The sequence below is a fragment of the Coturnix japonica genome, chromosome 18 (assembly GCF_001577835.2).
Source record: "Coturnix japonica isolate 7356 chromosome 18, Coturnix japonica 2.1, whole genome shotgun sequence".
In the NCBI taxonomy this organism is placed as follows: Eukaryota; Metazoa; Chordata; class Aves; order Galliformes; family Phasianidae; genus Coturnix; species Coturnix japonica.
In genome coordinates this window covers 4,179,735-4,200,976 of record NC_029533.1, presented here as the reverse complement: position 1 = coordinate 4,200,976, position 21,242 = coordinate 4,179,735, and the positions used below count along the sequence as shown (strand labels likewise).

The 21,242-nt window shown below is 44.6% G+C and overlaps 2 protein-coding genes across 8 annotated transcripts in view; one reads left to right on the top strand and one right to left on the bottom strand.

The window, feature by feature from the left end:
- RECQL5 (RecQ like helicase 5) overlaps positions 1-21,242 on the bottom strand; it is a 41,524-nt gene that overhangs the window by 12,990 nt on the left and 7,292 nt on the right. For 5 of the 6 annotated variants that reach the window (XR_004309253.1, XR_004309252.1, XR_001558806.2 and 2 more), the window contains exons 9-10: positions 1,707-1,934; positions 423-522 (exon numbers count right to left, since the gene is read on the bottom strand). Coding sequence is in view for 3 of the 6 variants with exons in the window: in XM_015879720.2 (XP_015735206.1) it covers positions 423-522; positions 1,707-1,934 (328 nt within the window). In the remaining 3 variants the exon portion in view is untranslated. Of the gene's footprint in view, positions 1-422; positions 523-1,706; positions 1,935-8,501; positions 10,674-21,242 lie in introns of those variants that run through there. The other variant, XM_015879723.2, reaches the window with a different exon arrangement.
- On the top strand, positions 5,394-20,616 carry SMIM5 (small integral membrane protein 5). Of its 2 annotated transcripts, none has more exons than XM_015879727.2 (5): positions 5,394-5,868; positions 11,790-11,931; positions 13,330-13,476; positions 15,088-18,717; positions 19,921-20,616. In XM_015879727.2, the coding sequence occupies exons 3-4, from the start codon at positions 13,350-13,352 to the stop codon at positions 15,207-15,209; spliced, it is 249 nt and encodes an 82-aa protein (XP_015735213.1). In that variant the 5' UTR covers positions 5,394-5,868; positions 11,790-11,931; positions 13,330-13,349; the 3' UTR covers positions 15,210-18,717; positions 19,921-20,616. The 2 variants fall into 2 exon arrangements, with proteins under 2 accessions (XP_015735213.1, XP_015735214.1); XM_015879728.2 differs by lacking the exon at positions 5,394-5,868 and adding an exon at positions 5,890-6,138.

Below are 21,242 nucleotides of genomic sequence, written 5' to 3'. Positions count from 1 at the left end.
CTGTAGTGTGGAAAATTAATGTTGGAGTTACAAAAGTACTAAAAAAGGCAGCAAAGTGGGGAAAAGGAGACAAAGGATGAGAATCAAAGCCAACAGTTCATCTTTGCTATAGGAATATGCTAAAGAGAGTGAGTGTGGAAATCTGTTTTTAGTAATATCAGAGTTGTTAAAGACAACAGGATCCTCTTGATGAGCACTGCAAAGAGGCAAGCTGCACTTCTTCACATTATGAGACTGGTCCAGAATATGGAGAATGTGACAAAAGCAGAGGTAATCAGTGAAAAAAAGAACAAGGAACAGCATGATGCAATAATTTGCTTTCATTTAGTGCCAGGAAGCCTTTATATCTACAATACAAGCTCACAGCATAAAGACTATATGCAAACAACCTGTGAATCTCTTACAAAGCTACACCAACTCACCCTGCGCAGGCTCATCTGTTTCTTGTAGAAATTGTCCCATTCCCGTTTCCGACTCTCTTCATTGGCTTCATCCCCATTCCCGCTGCTTTCTTCATCATAGCTGGACAAGGAAGGAAAACAAGAGGCACAAACATTTCTGTAAATGTAGCATGAATTGGGGCACAGGCCTGGGTCATCCCAGGGCTTACAGAGAAGATGCATCTCAGAGCCTTTCAGAATGAGCCTTTTTTAGCTTTTAGTTTCACTACCATCTGACGATATGAACCATAGTGTTCATGGGACTTATTAATCTCATGAAATAGGAGCAGATAAGCAGTGCCCTGAGAATGGAGGAATCCATTTCAGAAGCTCTGACATCTTCTGCCATAGGGCAGAGAAATTACTGTTTGGGTCATCTACCAGTTATTACTGCCCATGGAGCTTAGATGGTGGAAAGGGTGCAGCACCCATTCCCCAGCAATGCCCTCTCAAGTCCTGAGATCAAACACAGGCGTAGGTCACAAGTACACCAGTTTTATCTGTCTCAGCTGGAAGTGCCTGAAGAACAAGGGCAGCAGCCTGAAGCTATTTAAGGAAAAGCAGAGGGCTAAGCCAGCCAACAGCACTGTGCAGCCTGGCAGACCTTCATGGGCAATGCAGATGGGAAAACCTGCATCATGGCAGAGCAGCACAATGGCTGCAACCCAGCCAAAGAACAAGAACAAAAGTTGTCATCTCCACACTTCCAAGCTTTTTACAGAATAAATCATATTTCCAACTGCACATCTTTTTGCTGTTGGCCTGATGGAAACACTAAAGTCTAGCAATCAGCAGAAGAATCTGATGCTGGCAGTCTTTTATATCCACGGTTATGACTAAGTCCTGTCACTGGTGCCCCAGTCTGCTCGCCCAAAGCACTAAGCCAAGAATGAGTTCTGGATCACATCATACTTTGTTGTCATGCTGGTCTCAATTTAAACATTCAGAATCTTGTGACTACAAATAGAGTTGTGCTCATTTGCTCCTTTCACAAATGTCAGGCTAGTTTCTTGAACCAATTACCTTCTGCAGGGCAATGCTTAGGTCACTCAAAACAGCTTTTGGCTCTCTGGGATATGAATCTGATCCAGGGCTGCCAAAGTGTGTGGAAAATGAAATTCCAGCTCCTGCTGCCAGGAAGTTACAGGAAACTACCACCACACCAAAACACGTGCTGAAAACAGGAGTGGTTGGGCCTGCAGCTGGGAGATGCTCTCTTCTCTCTTATAGCTCCTATGAACTGGGTTTGAGCTACCAAGTACAGACCTGCTAAAACCTCTGCAGCCTCTCCTTCCGCCTTCATACAGCTCTGGGTCGTAGCTGTCCCAGGAGGATCCTGTGGGTCCAATGCAAGTTTTGCTCCAGTTGTTGCTGCAGCGCTCCAGAGCCTCCAGCTGCCTTTTCACTGCCTCTGGGTTCCTGCAGTAATCACAGCACTTATTGCAAGGTGGAGTGACATCACCAAAGTACTTTGCTATGGCAGCGTGACGACACCTAGGAGACAGGAGGAGAAAGGATCCAGGGATTATTTCCATCATGGAACTCCACCCTTCAAATGCAAGTTGCCATGTGATAAAGACTTGGGTGTTTTTTTTATCAGAGAAGGTCTATTCTAGCAGGAAACTGGGCTTCTGTGCCTGGTATCTTGCACATGGTTTCTGTGCATTCACTTCCCCACAGGTAAAACATGGTGTCAATCTGTTCTGATAAATGCTTTCAGACATTTGAGATCTACAAAAGGTGGAGTGGATGGAATATGCTGTTCTTAATTCTGTATCATTGGCCAAATATAGTCCATCCAAAGATGGCACAGATTTCAATCAGAATGGCACAGGCTGCACAGAGAGGTGGTGGATGACCCATCCTTGCAGACACCCCAGGTCAGGCTGGACAGGGTTCTGAGCACTGATGGAGCTGTGGGTGTCTATGCTCATTGCAGGGGGTAGGACCAGATTATTTTTAAGTGTCCCTTCCAGCTGAAACCATTCCATGACTATGATTCTATGATCAATGGCCAGTCTGGGGAGATTATATGCAGACCAGTCCATGTGCTCACACACTTCACAACAAGCTCTACCAGCTTTAGCAAGCAGGCCATGTGAAGACGATTAGATCCTTCTTCCAGCAGTCCTCAAAGATTTCTGGCAGACATCAGTGCTTTGGGACACGTAAAGAAAGTTCAGTAACAGATATACACTCATTAGCAATATGGGCAGGGAGCCATTTCTGCTCTGCAACACTCCCTCATTTCAACGAGTGAAGATACTGGTAAAAAGAGGAAAAAGAACCAGGGCAGCCACTTGTTTTCAGAAAGATGGAAGAATTTAGAGGAGCTTTTCAAAGTTGGGTTTTGCAGCAGAGGCGGCCACAGAAGATCAAAGGGGAGATTTTGCTCCTGTACCAAGGAGTGTCCCAGCTGGCTTACCAACTTTGTGTGCAAAAACTGAGCGACAGGGAGGAAAAGCAAGAGAGCTCACACTTCATTTATTCACATTAAAACCCTTTGAGGACAAGTCTGAACTTGCCAGCAATCTGACTAACAAACACAGCTTGTGAACTTGCGTGCATGCTTCTGGGCCAGCATAACTGCATGTGTACAAGGCACAAACAACGCTTGCAAGGGTCTGCAGTGGCGGCTGGCTCACTGTTCCCATGAGTTCCCCCTGAGCTGGTGAGCTGGGCAAGCAAAGAGCGAAGGAAAGCAGTAGCTCACAGCTGCCAAGCAGGGAAATGAGTGTGTGCTGAAGTGCCCAGGGTTGGTGCTGCTCAGGTGAGGGCTGCAGCATGGTGATGTGCCGCAGGGGATGGGGACTGAAAGCCCAGAAAGGGCTCCCACAAAGCTGCCTTTATATCAGCGGCACTGACTCACTGGTGCCTTGAGCACGAAGAAAGAGCTCCTTTCATATATTGGGTTAGGGTGGGGGGACTGGGACGGGGACAACTCATTTGATCCCCTTGTTCTGCTTTTCCAAAAGAACTGCTGGTGCAGCCTGTCCTGCTGTTACCGGATAAACTCCAGCTCAAATGAAACTCCTTCAGACCAACGTGGCATTAAGAAACATTCTTTATCACGGTGTCGGATGCACAGGGGATCTCTCCACCTCATGAGCACGGCTGCCACAAAAGATCTTCAGCTTATATGCATTGCTTGTATTACATATGTAAAGGTTTTCCTGGACAGCACATACATATTCAATCCTTTGCCCTAATGTTATTAACATAGGATTCTGCCTCCTTGCACATGCTCAGCCTTTGTGTGTGTGCGTGTGTGTGGGGGGGTCTCGGTGTGCCCTTTGCTTGAACTCTTTTTACATGATTAGGGACAGAAGGTTCCCTTCTGTGGGATGCTTTGCTGACTGCAGCACCGACGACTGGCTCTTATCTTCAGGCTGGTCTTGAGGAGGTGTGGGAAGGAACCTTCTGCTGTTAACCAAAAACTGCCACAGTGCTTGCAACATCCCCTGGTTCTACTCTTCCTAAAGAACTGCTGGTGCTGACTGTCCTGCCAGTGCTACGTGACTATAAAAGTATCAATGAGCTGTCAGTTTCTCCCCCAAAAAACAGGAAGGAGTTCTCATTACTTCCCATGTTTCTCAAACACAAACTGCTCTGAATTAGAGTTAACTGAGGTATACAGGAGTGGTCAGGTCCCTCTCATTCCTACAGCACTCACCAGGCTTATGCTAGGGAGGGACATCCACATGTACCCCTGTCTCTTAAAGCAAAAGAGAGATACTGCAAAGAAAGCCTTTGGAGGAGCAGAGATCAACTCTGATGTCACTGGAATTTAGAGAGGTTCGAGCTTCTTCGGCAGGGTCTGTCATGATAGGAGAAGGGGAAATGGTTTCAAACTAAAGGAGGAAAGATTTGGATTGGCTATAAGGAAGGTTTTAGGCTACAAGCAGTGAGGCAGTGGCACAGGTTGCCCATAGGGGAGGTGGTGCCCCATCCCTGCAGCCAGCCAAGGTCAGGGGATGGGCTGTGAGCACTGATGGAGCTGTGGGTGTCCCTGCTCAGTGCAGGGATGGCACCACATGGCCTTTAGGGTCCCTTCCAACTCAAATGATTCTATGATTCCAAGTTCCTAGACTACCAGCCTTGCAAAGTCAGGACCAGCTGGCGGTAACTGCCTCCTTTATGCAAAACCACCCAAATCAGGGTCACAGCCTCACCTGACCCAATGATAATCACGAGCCGAGCTGCTGAAATTCAGTTGCAGAATGAAATTGCAGTCCCAGAAGTGGAGTCAACAGGCCAAAAAAAGGTACCACTATGGATGCCAGAGTTAATGCTTAACTGAACACAAGGTCCCGAACCAGTTGGCTACATGTTGCCGTGGTGGGGAAACTTCCCACATCACACGAGCACCTGAAAAATGCCCAGATGAAGAGCCGAAGATCAGGTAAAATGGTACAATTGTTGCTACCCTTAGTAGAAATGGGTGAGCTGTCTGAGAAGACACAAAGTCACATACCCAAGAAGAAGCTTTGCCTCTGCCAGAATACACCAGGAAAGAAGCATTCCCTTGTAGTTGCCAAAGGAGGGTACACTGCCCCATTGAGAGAGATCCCCAGAAATACAGCAAGTCTTGAGCTAAACCCAAGAAATGAGAGCAGTGTGAAACATAGAAAAATCACATAAGGACAAATTATTTACACAGATGCCACTTGCTGAACAATTTAATGTGCTCTACTGAATTCACTGCAGGGGAGGTAGACTAGAAAACTTTTAAGGGTCCCTTCCAACACCAGTGACTCCAGTGAAAAAGAAGGACAGATGGTGTGGCTGATGAAGTATTACTGTTCTGCACATATCTGAAGGGCTGTGCCTCTGTAACAGCAGCAATCCGGAGCCAAGCCAATGGGCACCAGCTGTCCCCAGCCCACTAGAAGCAAATGCCCAATGCATTGGGAAAGTGAATGAGTTGGCCAAGAGCACGAAGTATGTTCACCCCCAGCACTAGCCCTGCTCCCAGCAGCAGTAAGTTGTGCTGCACTGTCACTGTAACTTTGCACTTGCAGAAAACCTCCTTCCCCAGGGACTGGGAAGGAAACTGAGCAGCGTAGAGCGAAGTTAATTGCTTTAACACAGTCCTGAACTTGTGCAAGGTGAGCATCAGCTCCAGCCCTGCTCCAGAAATATAAAGAGAGGAGAGAAAACTTCGCTTGGAGGTGATGTGGAGAAGTGAGCCCTGGAGGCGGGGGCTGCAGGGAGGGCTCCCCACGGCCGCCCGCCCGCCCTGGCACACGCGTAACCCAAAACTGCGCTGCTCCGCAACAGCCGGCGGCACACGGAGGCAGAGACAACAGCTGGCTGTCAGTGCTGAGCGAGCAGAGCCAGCGCCGAGCCGGGATGAGGGGAGGGATGACGTGAAAGTTTCAGAAGGCAGAAGGAAAACAAGAGGAGGAGAGCTCGTGGTACGGCTGGGGTAAGGCTATTGCTGGTGTTCGGTCAACCATAGCACCTTCGCATTCAGCTGGTTAGCAAGTAGCTGGAGCTGGTGGGGCTCTACGGGGTGTGCTGCAAAACCAGCCTGTGGGCAGAGCTCGCTGGCTTGAGTTTGTTTGCAAGGGACGTTCAGTTGCAAAGGTGGTGATTGGAGAGCTTGTAGTAGGATTCCAGAAAGCAGCGCTGCAGCCGGACTGCTAACAAAAGGATCCAGCCTGCAGCCTTGCATTGCTCCTACAGTCAGAGCAGGGTAAGCAACTTTTTTGTTGATTAGAAAGGCTGTGCGCTCGGTTTTCTGTTGCGGCTATGGAATGTGACCTTCGCTGATAAGCAGGTCTACTGCAGGGCATTCTCCGCAGGGCTAATTCGATGCATTAGGACTTGGTTTGGGTGAGTGAGCTGCTCTGCTTCTCTATGTGCCACTGGGGAGCAGCTGCCAACACAGGGAGCACATGTTAAACCAGGGGGTGCAGCCACAGTGCTGCTCCAGAGCTCCTCCCAGCTGGAGCTAAGTTTTATCTCCCAAATCCTGAAGCAAACAGAGAGCTTAGAAAACAAACCCTGCTCGGGAAACTAGCACAGTGTGCAAGCAAAGCATCTGTGTCCAATAGTAATAAATGGAAAGATTTTACACAGCTTCTAACAAGGGAATTCAGAAAAAAAGAAGAAACTCAAAGCAGTGTGTATCCAGCACAGCTGGTGGTTTACAGCCAAACCAGCATGGGAAGCCACTGCTCTGAGCGGACACATACACACAAATACATAGAATATGGTTTACAGCTACAGTACTGTCAGGTCCGAATGCAGTGAGAAGGGAAGAAGAAAGGGAAAACGGTCCCTGAATACCTGAAATTCCCCACTGTGAGTTGTGGTTGTACAGAGGGGTGTCCTACAACCTGTGCTGCCACCTGGCTGCTGCCGGGCAGGAGGAGGGGGCTGGCAGGAGGCCGAGCAGAGAAACCCCATTTTGTGCCATGTGAAGCAGATTGTTGTGTTTGGAAGACCTGAGCTGAGCCTCTTCCAGCAGGCACAGGGGCAGCCAGCTGCGTACTGACAGGCACAGGGGCAGAAGGCCAGGAAGATGCCTTTCCTATTTCACACTCGCCTGTATAGAGGAATGTTATGGAGCAGGTATTTCCACTTCTCTCCTTCCCATTAGGGTGAAGGGAGGGCAGGTCGTGTACAAAGACATGGAATTGGAGCTGCCTGCATGAGAAGACCCGGTGGTTAGGAGCCACACGCCTCCAGCTTAGCCCGAGGTTCAAAGGGGATGGAGGCAAGTTTCCACCCCGCTAATGAAGGGTCTCTTGTTTGTCACAGCTGAGATGGTTTCACGCAGCAGGAGAAAAACAAAGTTTAAGGGGGGAAAATAAAGGAAGGGGGAGGAGCAAGGGGAGATGGGCAGTGGGAGGGGAGGAGGGAAACAGGCCAAGTTCTCCTTGTGAAACAGAACCTTAACGGGTTTGGCTGGGGGCTCGTCCAGCGCAGCAGCGTGTACATGTGGGAGGGGGGAGCAATATGAAACACATGTCTGGATAAAGGCAGCAGGACATGGCTTGTGTTACAGCTGTCACAGCGCACGGCCTCTCACCCTGAGTGAAATGCAAAAGCAGTTCTGGAGGTACAGAACAGAGTGACTGGAGTGAGTAGATCCCAGCTGCAGCAGCAGCCCTCCTGGCACAGTCTGCCCATGCAGCCATACCGGACCCAACGAGCAGATTTCCCAAAGCTCAACAATGTGTGTCATTGTCCAGGAGCAGAGCAGGGCGGCTGACAGAAGGTTGGGATGGGATTTCCATTGCCAGAGCCATACCTCAAACTCTGAACTGCTGATGGATCCCAGTACGCTTCTAGAGTGGCATTCATAACCATCCAGTCACCTCTGTCCTGTTGTTTTGCTAATATTAGATGAGCAACCCTTCAGCCTATAAAAAGTTCTCTTGTTTTATTTTTAAAATTGACCTTTTCCATTTACTGGATGGCTCTATGCCTTCCTTTCCCCACTTCTTAAAAGTGGGAGTGGCATTGAGGAGCTGCATCATGGGCTGATGGGGATTTGCTTGTGGGATGGACTGGAGTAAACCATGGTGTTCCACAGAGCCAGCACAGTGCCCTAATGGGCACCTCACCTCCTCCAACTGCTATTGCAAGGAACTCAGAGTCTTTTTATATTAGTCTAATATTAGGTTGGAGGGGAGGAAAGCAATGTTTATGCTGTTGTCTCAAAACCAGCCTCCAAATAGTGGGTGGTGGAGATGACAGGGTGTCCCAGCCAAATGGTTACCCAGGCAAGGCTGCTTTCTGATCTGCGGGAATGTGTGGCCTTCTTTTCCCAACCAACTGACAGAGTTAAAGATTTTCTCCCATGACACGGAGCTGTAGTTTACCAGTTTGGGTGTGTGCTGTTAAAAAGCTGAATTCTCTTGATACTGGAAACTATTTTCATCTGTTTGGGAATGAATTATAGGTCTGTCTGGCTCTGTTCACTCCTGTTTTAGGGGAAAAAAAAGGGCTTGCCTGTGAACCAAAGCTAAGATTCACATGGCTGGTCAACTACATTCTTGCCAGCAAGCATTGCACTAACAATAATGAGAGAAAACCATGCACTGATAATAATGCTGCATTTCTATAACCCTTTTCATCTCAGAAGTACATTACAAACTTAGAACAATAAACAATCAGACAAGAATCATTACATGTGCTGCCAAAATGCATCTAAACTATAACAGCACCAAGCAGACCAAGGCTGTTTTAGGACAGGAAGTCTGCAGACCTTATCCACATGAAATCAACAGCATGTTTCAGGAACCAAGAACAAAGGTGGTGGGGTTAGGAACTGACCAAGCCTTCGTGTTCTTAAGAAAGCGGTTAAGGACAGTCAGAAATTCTTTTAAAGCAGAACAGAAAGCATCTCTCCTCCAGCTGCTCAGCACCCTCCGCTCCACTGAGAGGCTGGGATTGCCTTCTAGGATTTACTACCAAATAAGCTACCACAGCCCACAAAGGCTTCCCATTCCTGCACTGATCCAATTTCAGCCAGCTTATTGGACTTGACTAAGAACAACACAAAGTATTTGCTTCTGCACAGCCAGAGTCTTGGAAAAATGACAACTCTACATGAAGGATGTTACCCTGGTATTCTGTTTGTTTGGGCACATCAAGGAGGTGCTACTTCATAGAGTCTGACGTGGTCAGTGAGTACTCTGGGGAGATACTGAACTCTTCTTCACGTGCCTATTACTCCAGGCATTGGAGGCTTCAGGGAACCACCACCACAGCTGAAACCTCCATGGCTTCTTCTTCAGTTTTAGATCACTGTAGCAACAAACCCATGCAAGCAAAGCTTCTCAGAGAGCACAGTAAAACCAATGGATGGGAAGTAATGCCAAGAGAAATAAAACTCTACGAAGCAGGACTGGCAAGGAGCAACCACGAAGCCATGCTTTCATCTGCTCTCACCCTGACTCAGTGACTGCAAGGCAGTTGGCAAGCAAAGGTAATTCCTTGTGTAACTGCAACAGAACTAGGGACTTACCATCCAGATATTGCAGAACATTGTGGAGATGTGGACACAACAACTTGCAAATCCAAGCCCTGATAGTCATCGCATGCTCTGCAGCTTTGCAGAAATGAAGTTGTGCAACAGAGGCATGGGATGACTTACCCAAAGTCAATCAAGCAATAAGCATCCATGGCAGGTCCGGAAGAGTGCCTGCATTTACTAACTACCAGTCCTGGGGCAAAACCACAAACTGAAATTCACATTCTTTGTGCTGAAATGGGCTGCTCAGTGCCACCACAGTTATGAGCAAAAAGGCACCTCAGTCCCCTGCAGTAGATTTAAGCTCACACTGTTTTGATGCAAAGCTCTTTTTCTTGCTTGAAGCCCAGAAGTTTCACACAGCCTACTCACAACACCAAACCTGACCAAAGCTTTTGACTTAAAAGTCCCCAGATCAAGGCCTTTTAATGGCTTAATCTCAGAAAAGCAGAGCAACCAACTTCTGTGAGTGCTTCAGTACATCATAAGTCCATTAAAATAGCTCACAAAGATAATCTCAGTGCTATTAGGGCAATTTTTACAGCTTTCTTCAGTAGGCTCAGCAAGATGAATCTGCATTAAAAACAAATATCAGCATTTTCACTCCACAGGTGCCTGAAGGATAGAACACGTTTCCTTGGTGTTGAATGCTCACCTGATCCTTGCAGCACACCTGTAGACATCAAACATCCCCCTGCATTATTATTGTGCTCCTTCCTTTCAACCAAAGATAACAATTCAAGGCACATGACAAGCTCTGGCTTTGGTTTTTTTCCTCCCCCAAATCCAAACCCAAACTAAAAGATTTGTTTTATACCTTCCCCTACCAGGCCCTGCAACACAGAGGAGGGCAGGGAAGCTGGACGACCCAGTCCCACTCACAACACTGAGTAGATGAGCTATTTTTTAACGAACAGCCAGAAGAGGAAACAGCTGAAACCACGAATTTCAGGCTGCCACAGCACTGCAGCACCAACTTCCAAACTGCCAGTCACAAGGCATCAGTGCTGCGTTCACTTCCTTTTCTATGCAAATTTGTCATCCAGCTCCCTGTTTTCACTTTGTATCATCTACAGCTAATGTTATGGCACAAAAAGTTCATGACGTTTGTCTGATGAGGCATTACAGACTGTTCTGCTCCCTGGTCACTCAGCATTTCTTCCATACGTGCTCCATTGGCTTTGCTGCCCCAGCAGTTGTGTTCCCTCTGTTCTGGAAGGCTCCCATCCTCACTGAATGCATTTCTAAGGAACAGCAATGAGCAAAGAGAGATTCCAAATTGAGATAGAAGATTTGCAGAGAATCAAGCTTGCTCCAAGCCCCACAAAATCAATGAAAAGGGACAGCAACCCAGGCTTAGAAAGTGAACTATTAAGGCTTACAACCTTAAATTTCAAATCCTCAAGACTTGCCCATTTCAATAGTAATCACTACAGTTACTGCTTCAAATCAAATCTGCACCTGGTCTTTGCAGCTGTTGGCAACTGAGCTTATTTGAACACAGAAACATGAAAAAAAGGGAATTAATTCTTACAGATCCCCTGTGAAATCTGTAAGTAGTGTCATCACTGCTGTGACAAGGCAGATGCATGGGACAGTTTGTCACACAGCCAGCACTACCCTCGTGCTAAGCTTTAGGGTAAAAGTGTGTGTGCTGCAATCAGTTAAAAAAAAGATTTCTACCAAAGCTAAACCTGATTGAATTCTTTACACATAGCAGAATGGAAGATAAAGAAATCCATGAATACAACTAACCTTTTTTGTGAGTTTTAGTATCATTTTCCTTATTTTTTTCTGAGAAATGCATTACCCTTTTGCTACACTCCACAAGTAGAAATCCCAAAGCTGTGAGAGCCCTTGGAACCAATGCACAGTCACAAGTTCAGGAGTGCAGTCGAGTGGAAAAACATTTGCTTCCTCGTGGAAACTGTACCAGTGATTTCAAACTTCGCCCCTGAAGAAGCTCAAACCAAACAAGCAACATTCCTTGCAAGTTTCAGAACAAAAAGTCCTTCAGCAGCTCCAGATCAGGTACCACTAATGAAGGAATGCCTGGTAGTGGGATATGAAGTTCCTATCATTTTAGAGTAGAGACTCCGTTACTCCACGTGGAGTTCTAGGGTGCTAATGACCAATTTTATGTTATATAAACATTATATACCCAAAGTTCAGAAGCCCAGTTCTCATACTTGCTATTCCTGTTGCAGCCCAAAGCACCACACCAAAGGTTACAGCACACTCCTTACTAGGAGAGCTTCTGGGCAGGCAGGAACAGCCCCAAAGGGAACAAACCTTTAAATGTGTTAGAGCCAGGAATAGTGGTCTTGTTGAATTTATTTATTCTAAAGTTTTTCTTCTAGAGCCAAGAGTAGAAAACACAAATCACTTCACCTCTGCCCACGCTGCCATCTCTGGGAATGGAAGCAAAACTGGAAACCTGCTGATAGAATCACAGCGCTGTGTGAAGGGGAAAGGAACCACTTCTGGAGCAGCTCACCTGGGGTACGGCAATGATCCAGAACGAGCTCTTTAACTCTAGTCCCAAGTGTGACCTTCTCAGGTCAGAAGCCCATAGTAATGCCTCCCTCTGCTAAGCTTCACAGAGATCTTTCTGTAGATGTAGATTTTCCATCCAGCCCCAAGCCCTGGAAACCAGCTGGTTCCGATTTTTATTCCCTAGCTTGGATTTAAAAGAACAAAGAAAACCCTTTCTGGATTGTGTAAACACACAAAATGTAATTTTACTTGGCACTGAAGTATTTAAGCCCAGCATGCAAAGAAACAGCCACGGTCTCTCTGTCCTCAGTGTTTAGAAAAACTGAACTCTGAGGATCCATTTGTTTGAGTAACCAAACCAGATGTGCAGCACTGAACTAGCTGCCTCATTCTGGAGGCACTGTCCTGGTCTTTTGACTTGGTTGTATCAACAAGACTAGGAAATTAAATTGCAACATTCAAGTGCCATAAAACAATGTTGACTATTACAATACACAAACTAGTATATTTCGATGTAATAACATGGTTTGATATAAGAGCCATAATCCATCTGCAAGTCCCAAAACTTGTTTCAGGTAAAACCTCAGCTATTCCAGAACATAACTGAAGGAAAATCTTTAACTTCCATAGCTTTCCTGCTCAGGGGGGAAAAGAACAGCAAATATTGGTGGTGAAGCTGAGGTCTCTAAGATAGCTAGAGCTTACAGGACATTCACTGTTCAATTTATATTCTGCTCCACTAGAACAGCCTGTGGCTTAAAAATTAAAATAGAACTAAAGGCTGCATTGAACTTACCATACCAAACTTGCAGTCATCTGGAATAACTTAAAAGGCATCCAGCTCTCCCCAGTGAACACGGGCGTTAGCTCTTCATATCAATCAGTTTTACTGAACGGTGACAAAACATGATGAATGGTGCTGTTGTGCAGCCCTAAACACCTTCGTTTTAGAAGGGGCTTTCTACAGCTGGAGTGCAGGAAGTCTTCAAAAGGATCTACGGTGTGTTCATTGTAGCACACAGCTGAAAACCACTTACTACTGGAGTACAGCAATGCAAGTTACCTTGCAACTGCATTGCTTTCTGGAAAGGCAAGTCAGCATAATTACAAAACAAGATTTATTTTCATTGGGCCATTGAATAACTTTGTGCCTGCTGTAGTAAGTGTCCTTTGCACAACAGTGTAACTGTCAGAAGCTCCCTCAAAGCCAGAGTTTGAAAGGAAAACAGTGCCAAAATGCGCAGATAGTTAATAGTCCTCCTCCTTAGCTAATGGGAATGAGGACTGAGACCAGATAAACTTGTTTTACTTGTGATCAACACCCCTATAAGAAGGTTGGCAGCTTCCTAGCATTAGTCAGTGAAAAGGTTTATTCTCTGTTTGTTTTCTTCCTCCGACACAAAGGCTGGAGAGGTTGAGCCAGAATGTCTTCTGAAGTCTTTCTGAAGGAAATGCAAACCATTGGTGAGAAACTTCTCCTTAAGCTCCAGAAATTGCCCAAGGCTGACCCCGTAGAGATCGTGTCCTTCTGTGTGGTGCTCCTGTTTATTGGTAAGTTTAATGGCAGAGGTGGAGGGGGGTCAGAGTGTCTCTTCTATAGGGACAGCTCGCTCCGATGTCTTTGCTGATTGATTGGAACTGTTGGCAGTTGTTTTCCAGGCTGTTTTCTGAGGGTCTATTTAATTTCTAGGTCATTTTTTAGTATTCTGCGTGTACCTCTACACACGTGCAGTGCATCACAGGAACAGTATAATTTTCCTCAAGGCTCCTCTAGTTTACCATTAGCTTAAAAAGTGATATTTTAACAAACCTGGAAGTGCTGCAATGTTTTGATGCACAGGAGATGCTTATGACAAATGGTATCAGGGGACCTCACTGCCATGAAAAATGCACAACTGTGAGACCCTGAGTGCCACTGCTGTGCTTAGTTCAGTGGAAGCCAACATGTTGCAGATGAGCCTATTTATTCTTCTCACTTAATGGCAAAATGTCTCCTGATGCTCTGCGTGGGAATGGCATGGGAGGAACAAATAAGTCTGTTTGTGCATGGGAGACAACATTTGTTTAAATAATGGGAAAACAAGCAGCAAGGAAGGCAGGCCCACCCCCTCGGAGTACAGCTCTCTCCCAGCCTTAGTGCTGGAAGGAAGGGTGTGTGTGCAGCCTGGACACTCCTCCCTGGGCTGGAATTCAGAAACAGACACAGCTGCTGATTTTTTCTGTTCTGTTAGTGCCAGCTGATTCCCCACAGCTCAGAACACCTGGCAGCCTAAAAAGAAGTCTGTTTGAAAGAACAGACTTTCAAAGAACACAGATATGCACAAGTTCCTTAAGGGTTTTGCAGGACTAAACACAACATCCTTTTCTACTGTGGATAACTTAAAGTATCCCTTCTAACCCTGACCATCAGTATAGAATAACAATACGCTAATACACTAATGTAGAGTTATTCTACACTACATCCTGGTGTAGAATAACAATAGGGTAGCCTTCACACTGCTTTGTGAAACAAAACCCTTAGTTTGAAGTATTTGTTTCCTCTAGCTTAATACCGAAGAAAGAATAAAGGTAACCCAGTCACAAGTATCTATTCTTCTCCAAGGGTAAATATAATGTACTCTTCAGAAACGGAACTGCCAGTTTGATTAGCCAAACCCTCTCTAGTTGTTTCTGACATAACCATGAGGAGTATTTGATCTCTGTCCTTTCCAGTGCATAGCTCTGTTTAGCTGTTGCATGTCATCTCTGAAACAACAGCCCATAAGGCAGGTAAAGCTATCAGAGAATTATAGAATTGTTTGACTTGGAAGGAACAAATTCCTTTGAAATGAACAGGGACATCTACAAGCTCCATTAGGGTCCTCAGAGCCTGGTCCAGTCTGACCATGAGTATCTTCAGGGATAGGGTATCCATCACAAAGCTTTGCTCTTGTATGGTTTGGTACACAGCGGCCTGACATGCACGGACATTTGCCCAGATTAAATGGATGACTAATACAAGAGAGCAGGAACTTCAAGGAGGGAGGTGGGAATATAAGGTAAAAATCATCAAGAAACTTGACTGTTTATCCTGCTGCTTAGACAGCCTACAGGAGACGTGGGATTAATCTCCAGTGATTCCTCCTGTGTAATGAGGTAACACTCCTTTCCTTCTCTTTCCAGTTACTGTTCTTGTGCTGATGATCATTGCTTGCAGCTGCTGCTGTTATAGCTGCTGTAGCTTCAATGAGGGTCCTGACCACAGACGTAGGAAGGCCCAAGTCCGCCCGACTGCCCATCCATGAAGTGCATCAAGAGGTGACACAACCCATTATCAAGGACATGCATGGACATCATGATTCAGTCCCATGGGAATAACCCTCTGGACTAATGCACTGGAAATGGCAATAGCAATATTAATGATTATGACTCAGAGGACCAGAAACCATGGCATGAAATTTGTTCTTTCTGTGACAGCTACTGCTGGGCTCTGTGGTACGAGCAGAAAGGTAACACAACTTCACCATAACTGTCTCCATGTTTGGGGTGGGCTGGGAGTGCATAGACACCAGCTTCTAATAGAACAGACACACTTACCCAGTAACAGTCCTGCAGCTGGGCTAAGTCAGGGGATCCTGTTGTGAGCATCAAGCCAAACACCACAGCAGAGAATGTGAGAGCTGTCACATGGATAGGGGGCACCTACTTTACTAGTGGTTAATCCAGAAGGATGATGCTGGCATCGTTGGGATGTTGACATGCTTAGTATATCTTGGATCAAGTCCAAACCTTCTCTCTCAAAAGCCACATGCGATAGACACCTTTAGCTGAGATGACTGCTGAAAACAACAGATTGTCAACCTGATGTACATCTGCCACCAGAGACTCTATGTACAGCTCCCTGACTACAAATACTCCCTGCCTTCTTTTGTGTCACAATGATGCGAAACTGTCAAAATGAAAAAATTCAGATCATGTACAATACCCTTTGTAAAGAGAAAGATGAAGGCATTCAAGGAAAATTCACTGATGTTACAGTTTAATTTGATAAATGTGCTTCCTCCCAGCTTCCATGTGATAGTTAGATCTTTCATGAATTCTGCCCTTCTGCAGGTGAGTGGTCCTTAGAGCATGGGACTTACAGGAGTCAAACAAACCCTCATCCTTACTTGAGGGACCTGTGTGCCTGACTCCATGCACCACGTGCAGCTTATTTCAGTGGACATAAACAATATGCCAAAGGTATGTTTATTAGCATACACAAAGGCATTTCAAAGGAGTGACACACAGTACAGTAATTGTCACTTCAGGGTATACATGCAGCAGCTGATGGCTGGCATTGTGACAAAGCACAGCCAAGAATGGCCTGTACAGCTGAAGTTACCAAGTGAAAATAAATCCCTATTCCATGCTGCAGCCACTGTGTATGTTTGGTTTACACTGCGGTGAACTTCAAGGTATTTCTCTAAGTACAGATCTATGGTGCAGACAAGGACTTTTGTAACTGGGCCAGCCAAAGGGAAGACCATCATGTTGCATCCAACTCTGCCCAAAGTGTGAGAAAAGTCACTTTACAAGAAGGTATGAAAAGATAAGTACTCACAGATAAGTCATCTTCTAACCCTTGTATTCCACATTCTAAGTGCAGAGGAGCCAAGGGAATTACACATAAGTGTATTACAACCAAGTCCAGCAAGAGAGAAAATAATCAGGTTTTTAACAGTGGGATTTTAAGTATTTTCATGCTTCAGAAGGGACAACAAAACAGAAACTTTGTAAAGTTTCTCTGATGCCTGTGCACAAATTACTAGAATGGAAATTACATCTGTAGCTTTTCGTTTATTTAATGCACTTAAAAAAAGAAATAAACCAGCTGTAGGTATTTCACATTTTTTCCACTCGGATATTGGAATAAATCTGCAGCCACCAACACAGAGAATGGTCGAAAATTTATGACAAAGTTCCTCAAACCACCAACATCACTTAAAACTTAATTAAAAATAAAAGCAGCAGGTAAAAAAAAATGAACTAAAGCCAACAACCTTCCAGGAGAAAATGGGGACATTCCCTAGAAATTAAGTGATTGAGCCCCATTTACTGAATACCCATAAAATGAGGACTGTACCAGTGTAAGCTGCTACAGGCACAGCCACATTAAGGCCAACAAATTGCTGGCCTCTATTATTCTATTCCAAAGCTTCCACTTCCATCAGATATGCTAAGGTAGGATACGCTCAAGCATGGCGCCAGTTTACTGCAATCAACATGCCAAGATGCATCTCATTAACCTCTCTGTCAGATGTTTTTGCTCCTTTTATTTACAAACAAGTGACAACCGAGGTGACACAGAAGTCTCAGAACCTCTCTTCTGCAGTAGACAGGCTCAACTGACATTTTAGGTTCTAAGTTAAATCATGAGAGATGTGAAAGAACAGAGCTTACTTTCTTTCCTAGCCTGTGCTAGACAGTGCCAGCTACAGCAGTTAACAGAATCCCATTGAGAAATGTTTTAGCAGCATGGAACCAGGCTGTACTAGCAGTTAGGAGGAAGCTCAGCAGGCTGGAAACACACCAACAGCTCTGACAGGTTGCTGTAAGTGGGAATAAGCTGCCAGGCACTATTGCAAAAGGAAATATACTCACCCCGTCGTGTTACAAGCTAAACCACTGATAGATACAAGGAAGGGGACAGGGGAAACAGCTCCTTTCTTATTTCTCCCACTATTAGTTCATGAATTAGAGCACAGATACAGAATAGGAAAGAAAATTAAGCAATTTTGTAAAGAATGCATCTGGCTTCTGGAGAAGCCACCAAGGAGAAAAGGGGCTGTGGGCCAATTTACGTACACTTGCCTGCACCTGACTTTTTTTGGTTGTTTTGTTTCATCCTTTATGTGAATAAAAGGACCTGGAGTGCCCAGAGCACCAGTGAGCATGAATCCTGTTTCAAAAAGCACAGAGGAGGCAGACTACTGTAAAACTGTTTCAATCACAGCAGTTTTAGTTTGCCTGGAAGAAACTGCAAGGGGAAACAGTTACTTCAGTCCTGATGATACAAGTGTCGAAATAGCTTCCTTTACAGATAAACACAAAGCAGGTCACAACCTCTTCAGAAGCAGCAGCTGAAGCTTCACTGAGCACTTAATGGAACAGCTTACATCTTATAACATAATCAGTCAGGCTTCAAAGAGACTTGCTTGGCTTGTCAAAAACAAGTTTCTTTTTGCTCATACCTTCCTTCCCCTCTCTCACTTCTCTTTAGCACTTTCCCTCTGTTATTCCTCAGTTAAGAAAGCAACAGGAAGAGTTTGTATTGCAGCTAACAGCAGTACAAGGTTATATGACTTCAGCCACTGAAACTGTCATGATGAAGTTTGGACTAGAGGATAGAGATGTTCAGAGTCCACTTAACACATGCAACCTCCTAACAGAACTTGTAATACAAATACAGTCAAGACCCAAAAAAGAACAACCTCTTCTCCTCATTGCAACCTTCCTAAAATAGAGGATGCAAAAGACCTCTACAAGCACTCAAAAAGGTGCTTGAATGGATAAAGACATGGAGAGAAAGAAATTAATAACACGCGAACTGAGTATTTCTAACTAGGCTCAAGGCCTTTGATTAGATTAGCCACACCTTTGCAGGATAGCTACCTGTTAAACATTTACTGCAGTTCAAATAGGTAATTTCCATGATAATTCTACAGCTGTCCAGGTGTAGTAAAGGGATCTTTAACCACAGGTTAAGATCTTTTCAAGCAGGTGAAGAAGAGACACCAGAAGATCTGCCTGCTGCAAACTCAACAGCTTCAGGTATTTATAAAATTGAATACAATTTGTATTCGATTTCATAGTGTCCTATTTTAGAAGACTATATCTTGACTACCTTTCCTTTAAAGCAGAAGGAAACCGCTCAAGGGAGTGCTTGTATCCTTTATACTTTGGGTAATCTGACATAATTCCAAAATGTAAAGTCTACGCTTCAATACTTTTTGGCTACCTAAAAAGTAACAAAAGTCTTAGGAAAACTGAAGTGTGAGCTGGTGCTCCCAGTCAACTGTGACTTCCTGAGGCTGAAAACACTTTACATAATTTTTGTTACGTATTTAGGGTGTAGACATGAGGCAATAAGCCAGGCAAATATTTGGAAATAAAGATCTCTTCCTGCTTTAGGTCTGTAGTCAAATTGGAGAGAAAGCGTGAGAAATAACCCATTCTTCCTTTTACCTTGAGAGGCAGTAATGAAGTAATGAAGCTTCAGCAAAGCCACAAGATACTCTCTAACAGATAACTTTTCCTTAAGACAGCTGATAGTGAAGTCATTATGCGAAGTATCACTGATAGAGCAAGTATGTACAGTCCACTGAGATTCCACTTTAAATTATTGCTGAATCTAAGTACTTAATAGGCAGAAAACTTCTATTGCAGAGTAACCCACAACGTGGGTTAAAATCATTAACAGGAGGCACTTCTCATGCAAGTGACTGTTCTAAACTGTATGGAAATGACAAGCTCTATGTTAAGTTCTGTATTTGCTGTTGGTGTGTGTTTGGTTGGTTTTGTTTGTTTTTAAATAAGTATTCTTTTAATCTCCAGTGTGTTATCAGAGCTTCAGTGCTCTACTCCTGATTTCAGAGATCTTTCTTTCCACTGGAATCAACAAAGGTTTCCCACTGAATGCTTGTCTTTGATGTATGGGCCATAAGCTGACAGCTGAAGGATTCACAAGGAACATGCTGGGAAAGATGCTATATTAAAAAATATTGATAGGCTATGATTAAAGTAAGTCTCAACTGCCAGAATCTTGCACAGACAGATTTCCCCTCTGCTTCTCTGAAGAGCTGACTGCTAAAGTGGCCTTGGTTATTCTGCTTCTAGTTTATGCTCCAGATTCTTGAATAATGACTGCTTTTCAGATGAGGGATGCTTACTAGCACACAGAGCAGGTGTGCCTATAGTGGTTTAGAGCATAGAGGGGATACATGAATATCTGATACAGCTCTTGTCTGACTCCAGCAGGGTGGAAGGCACCATGTCACCAGTACAAGAGAAATCCTCAGCTCTGGAAGACCTAAGGAATTGGATTGCAAGAAGTGACTGGGCTATTGCAGGGCTAGTGGTGATTGGCATCTTCTGCCTTGTTATTGTTGCTTTCTTCTTAATTGCAACCCTCTATGGGTGCTGCTCATCACCAAGACATAAACGGACTAGGGCATAAACAGTAAAGCCGAGGTGCAGTACTTGGAGCTCCGCATTTAAGCAAGATTCAGTCCAGCTGCAATATGTTGCTCTCATCTTCTGTCCTCAGGTGGTTATTTCTCCCCATTCAGCTTTCCTACACTGAGGGCAACGTACCTATGCCAGCAGGTTGTTCTGCAAGTCCACAGCAAACCCCACACACAGCAATCTGTATTCAGGAAGTGAATGAGGACTCCGGCATTTTGTTAATTATGCTTCTTTCTGATTTCTCATCTTTCAAGCAAAACCACAGGATAGTCTTGCCAAGTGGTCAGAGCTACCTGAAAACAATGAAGATCTTTTCCACTACTGCAATGACTTGTTTGTTTTTCTATTTTGCAAATTGGCATTAGGAAACTGACCAGCAGAAGCTTTCTATGAATCAATTCTCTAAAAGCAGCTTCAGCAGTTGTTCTCCCATCATAATCAAACAATAGCCTAAATATACTAGGCAAAAATTTACCTGCCAGAATACAAATGTGTGTATTTGTTCTTATTTAAAATCTTGCAAGGTCAGAATTGCAGCTTTACTTTTGCTGTTTGGATAGTGAACAGAACTGTACTAATTCAAAATGTAAAAAAGAAATGTGATGTATTTCTTTGAAGAGTGTTTTATTTTCTTGTACAGCTGCAAGCAGAGAAGCCAGGCAATGATGCTGCAATGTGTGACCTCGGAATGCACGTGTGTTATGTCTGTGTTTTAAGCTTGAGGAGGGAGTAACAAACAAACAAACAAACACAAAAAAGGAGGGACGTGATTTCTAATTAGGTTAGTGGGCTTCCCTTACATGAATCTCTTACATAGCCAGTGAAATTCTGTTTCTATTGTTCACCTAAGCAAAGAAGAATGTTTTCTCTCTATTCTCGCCAAAGCAGCAGAAAAGCAGCACACATCACTTGAAAACCTTGTCCTAGATACAAGTGTCAAGAATGAAACAAAACAGAAACTTGAAAGCCAGACAAATACCGGCCACTTTCACGCTGCTCTTTAACTGGCAAAATTATAGCTTCAGTGTTTTATGCAATATAGTAATTAGTATAATTACAGCTTACAAAGCATGAACTAAACCTGAGCAATATGCATTGCGGTTGCTAGTCTG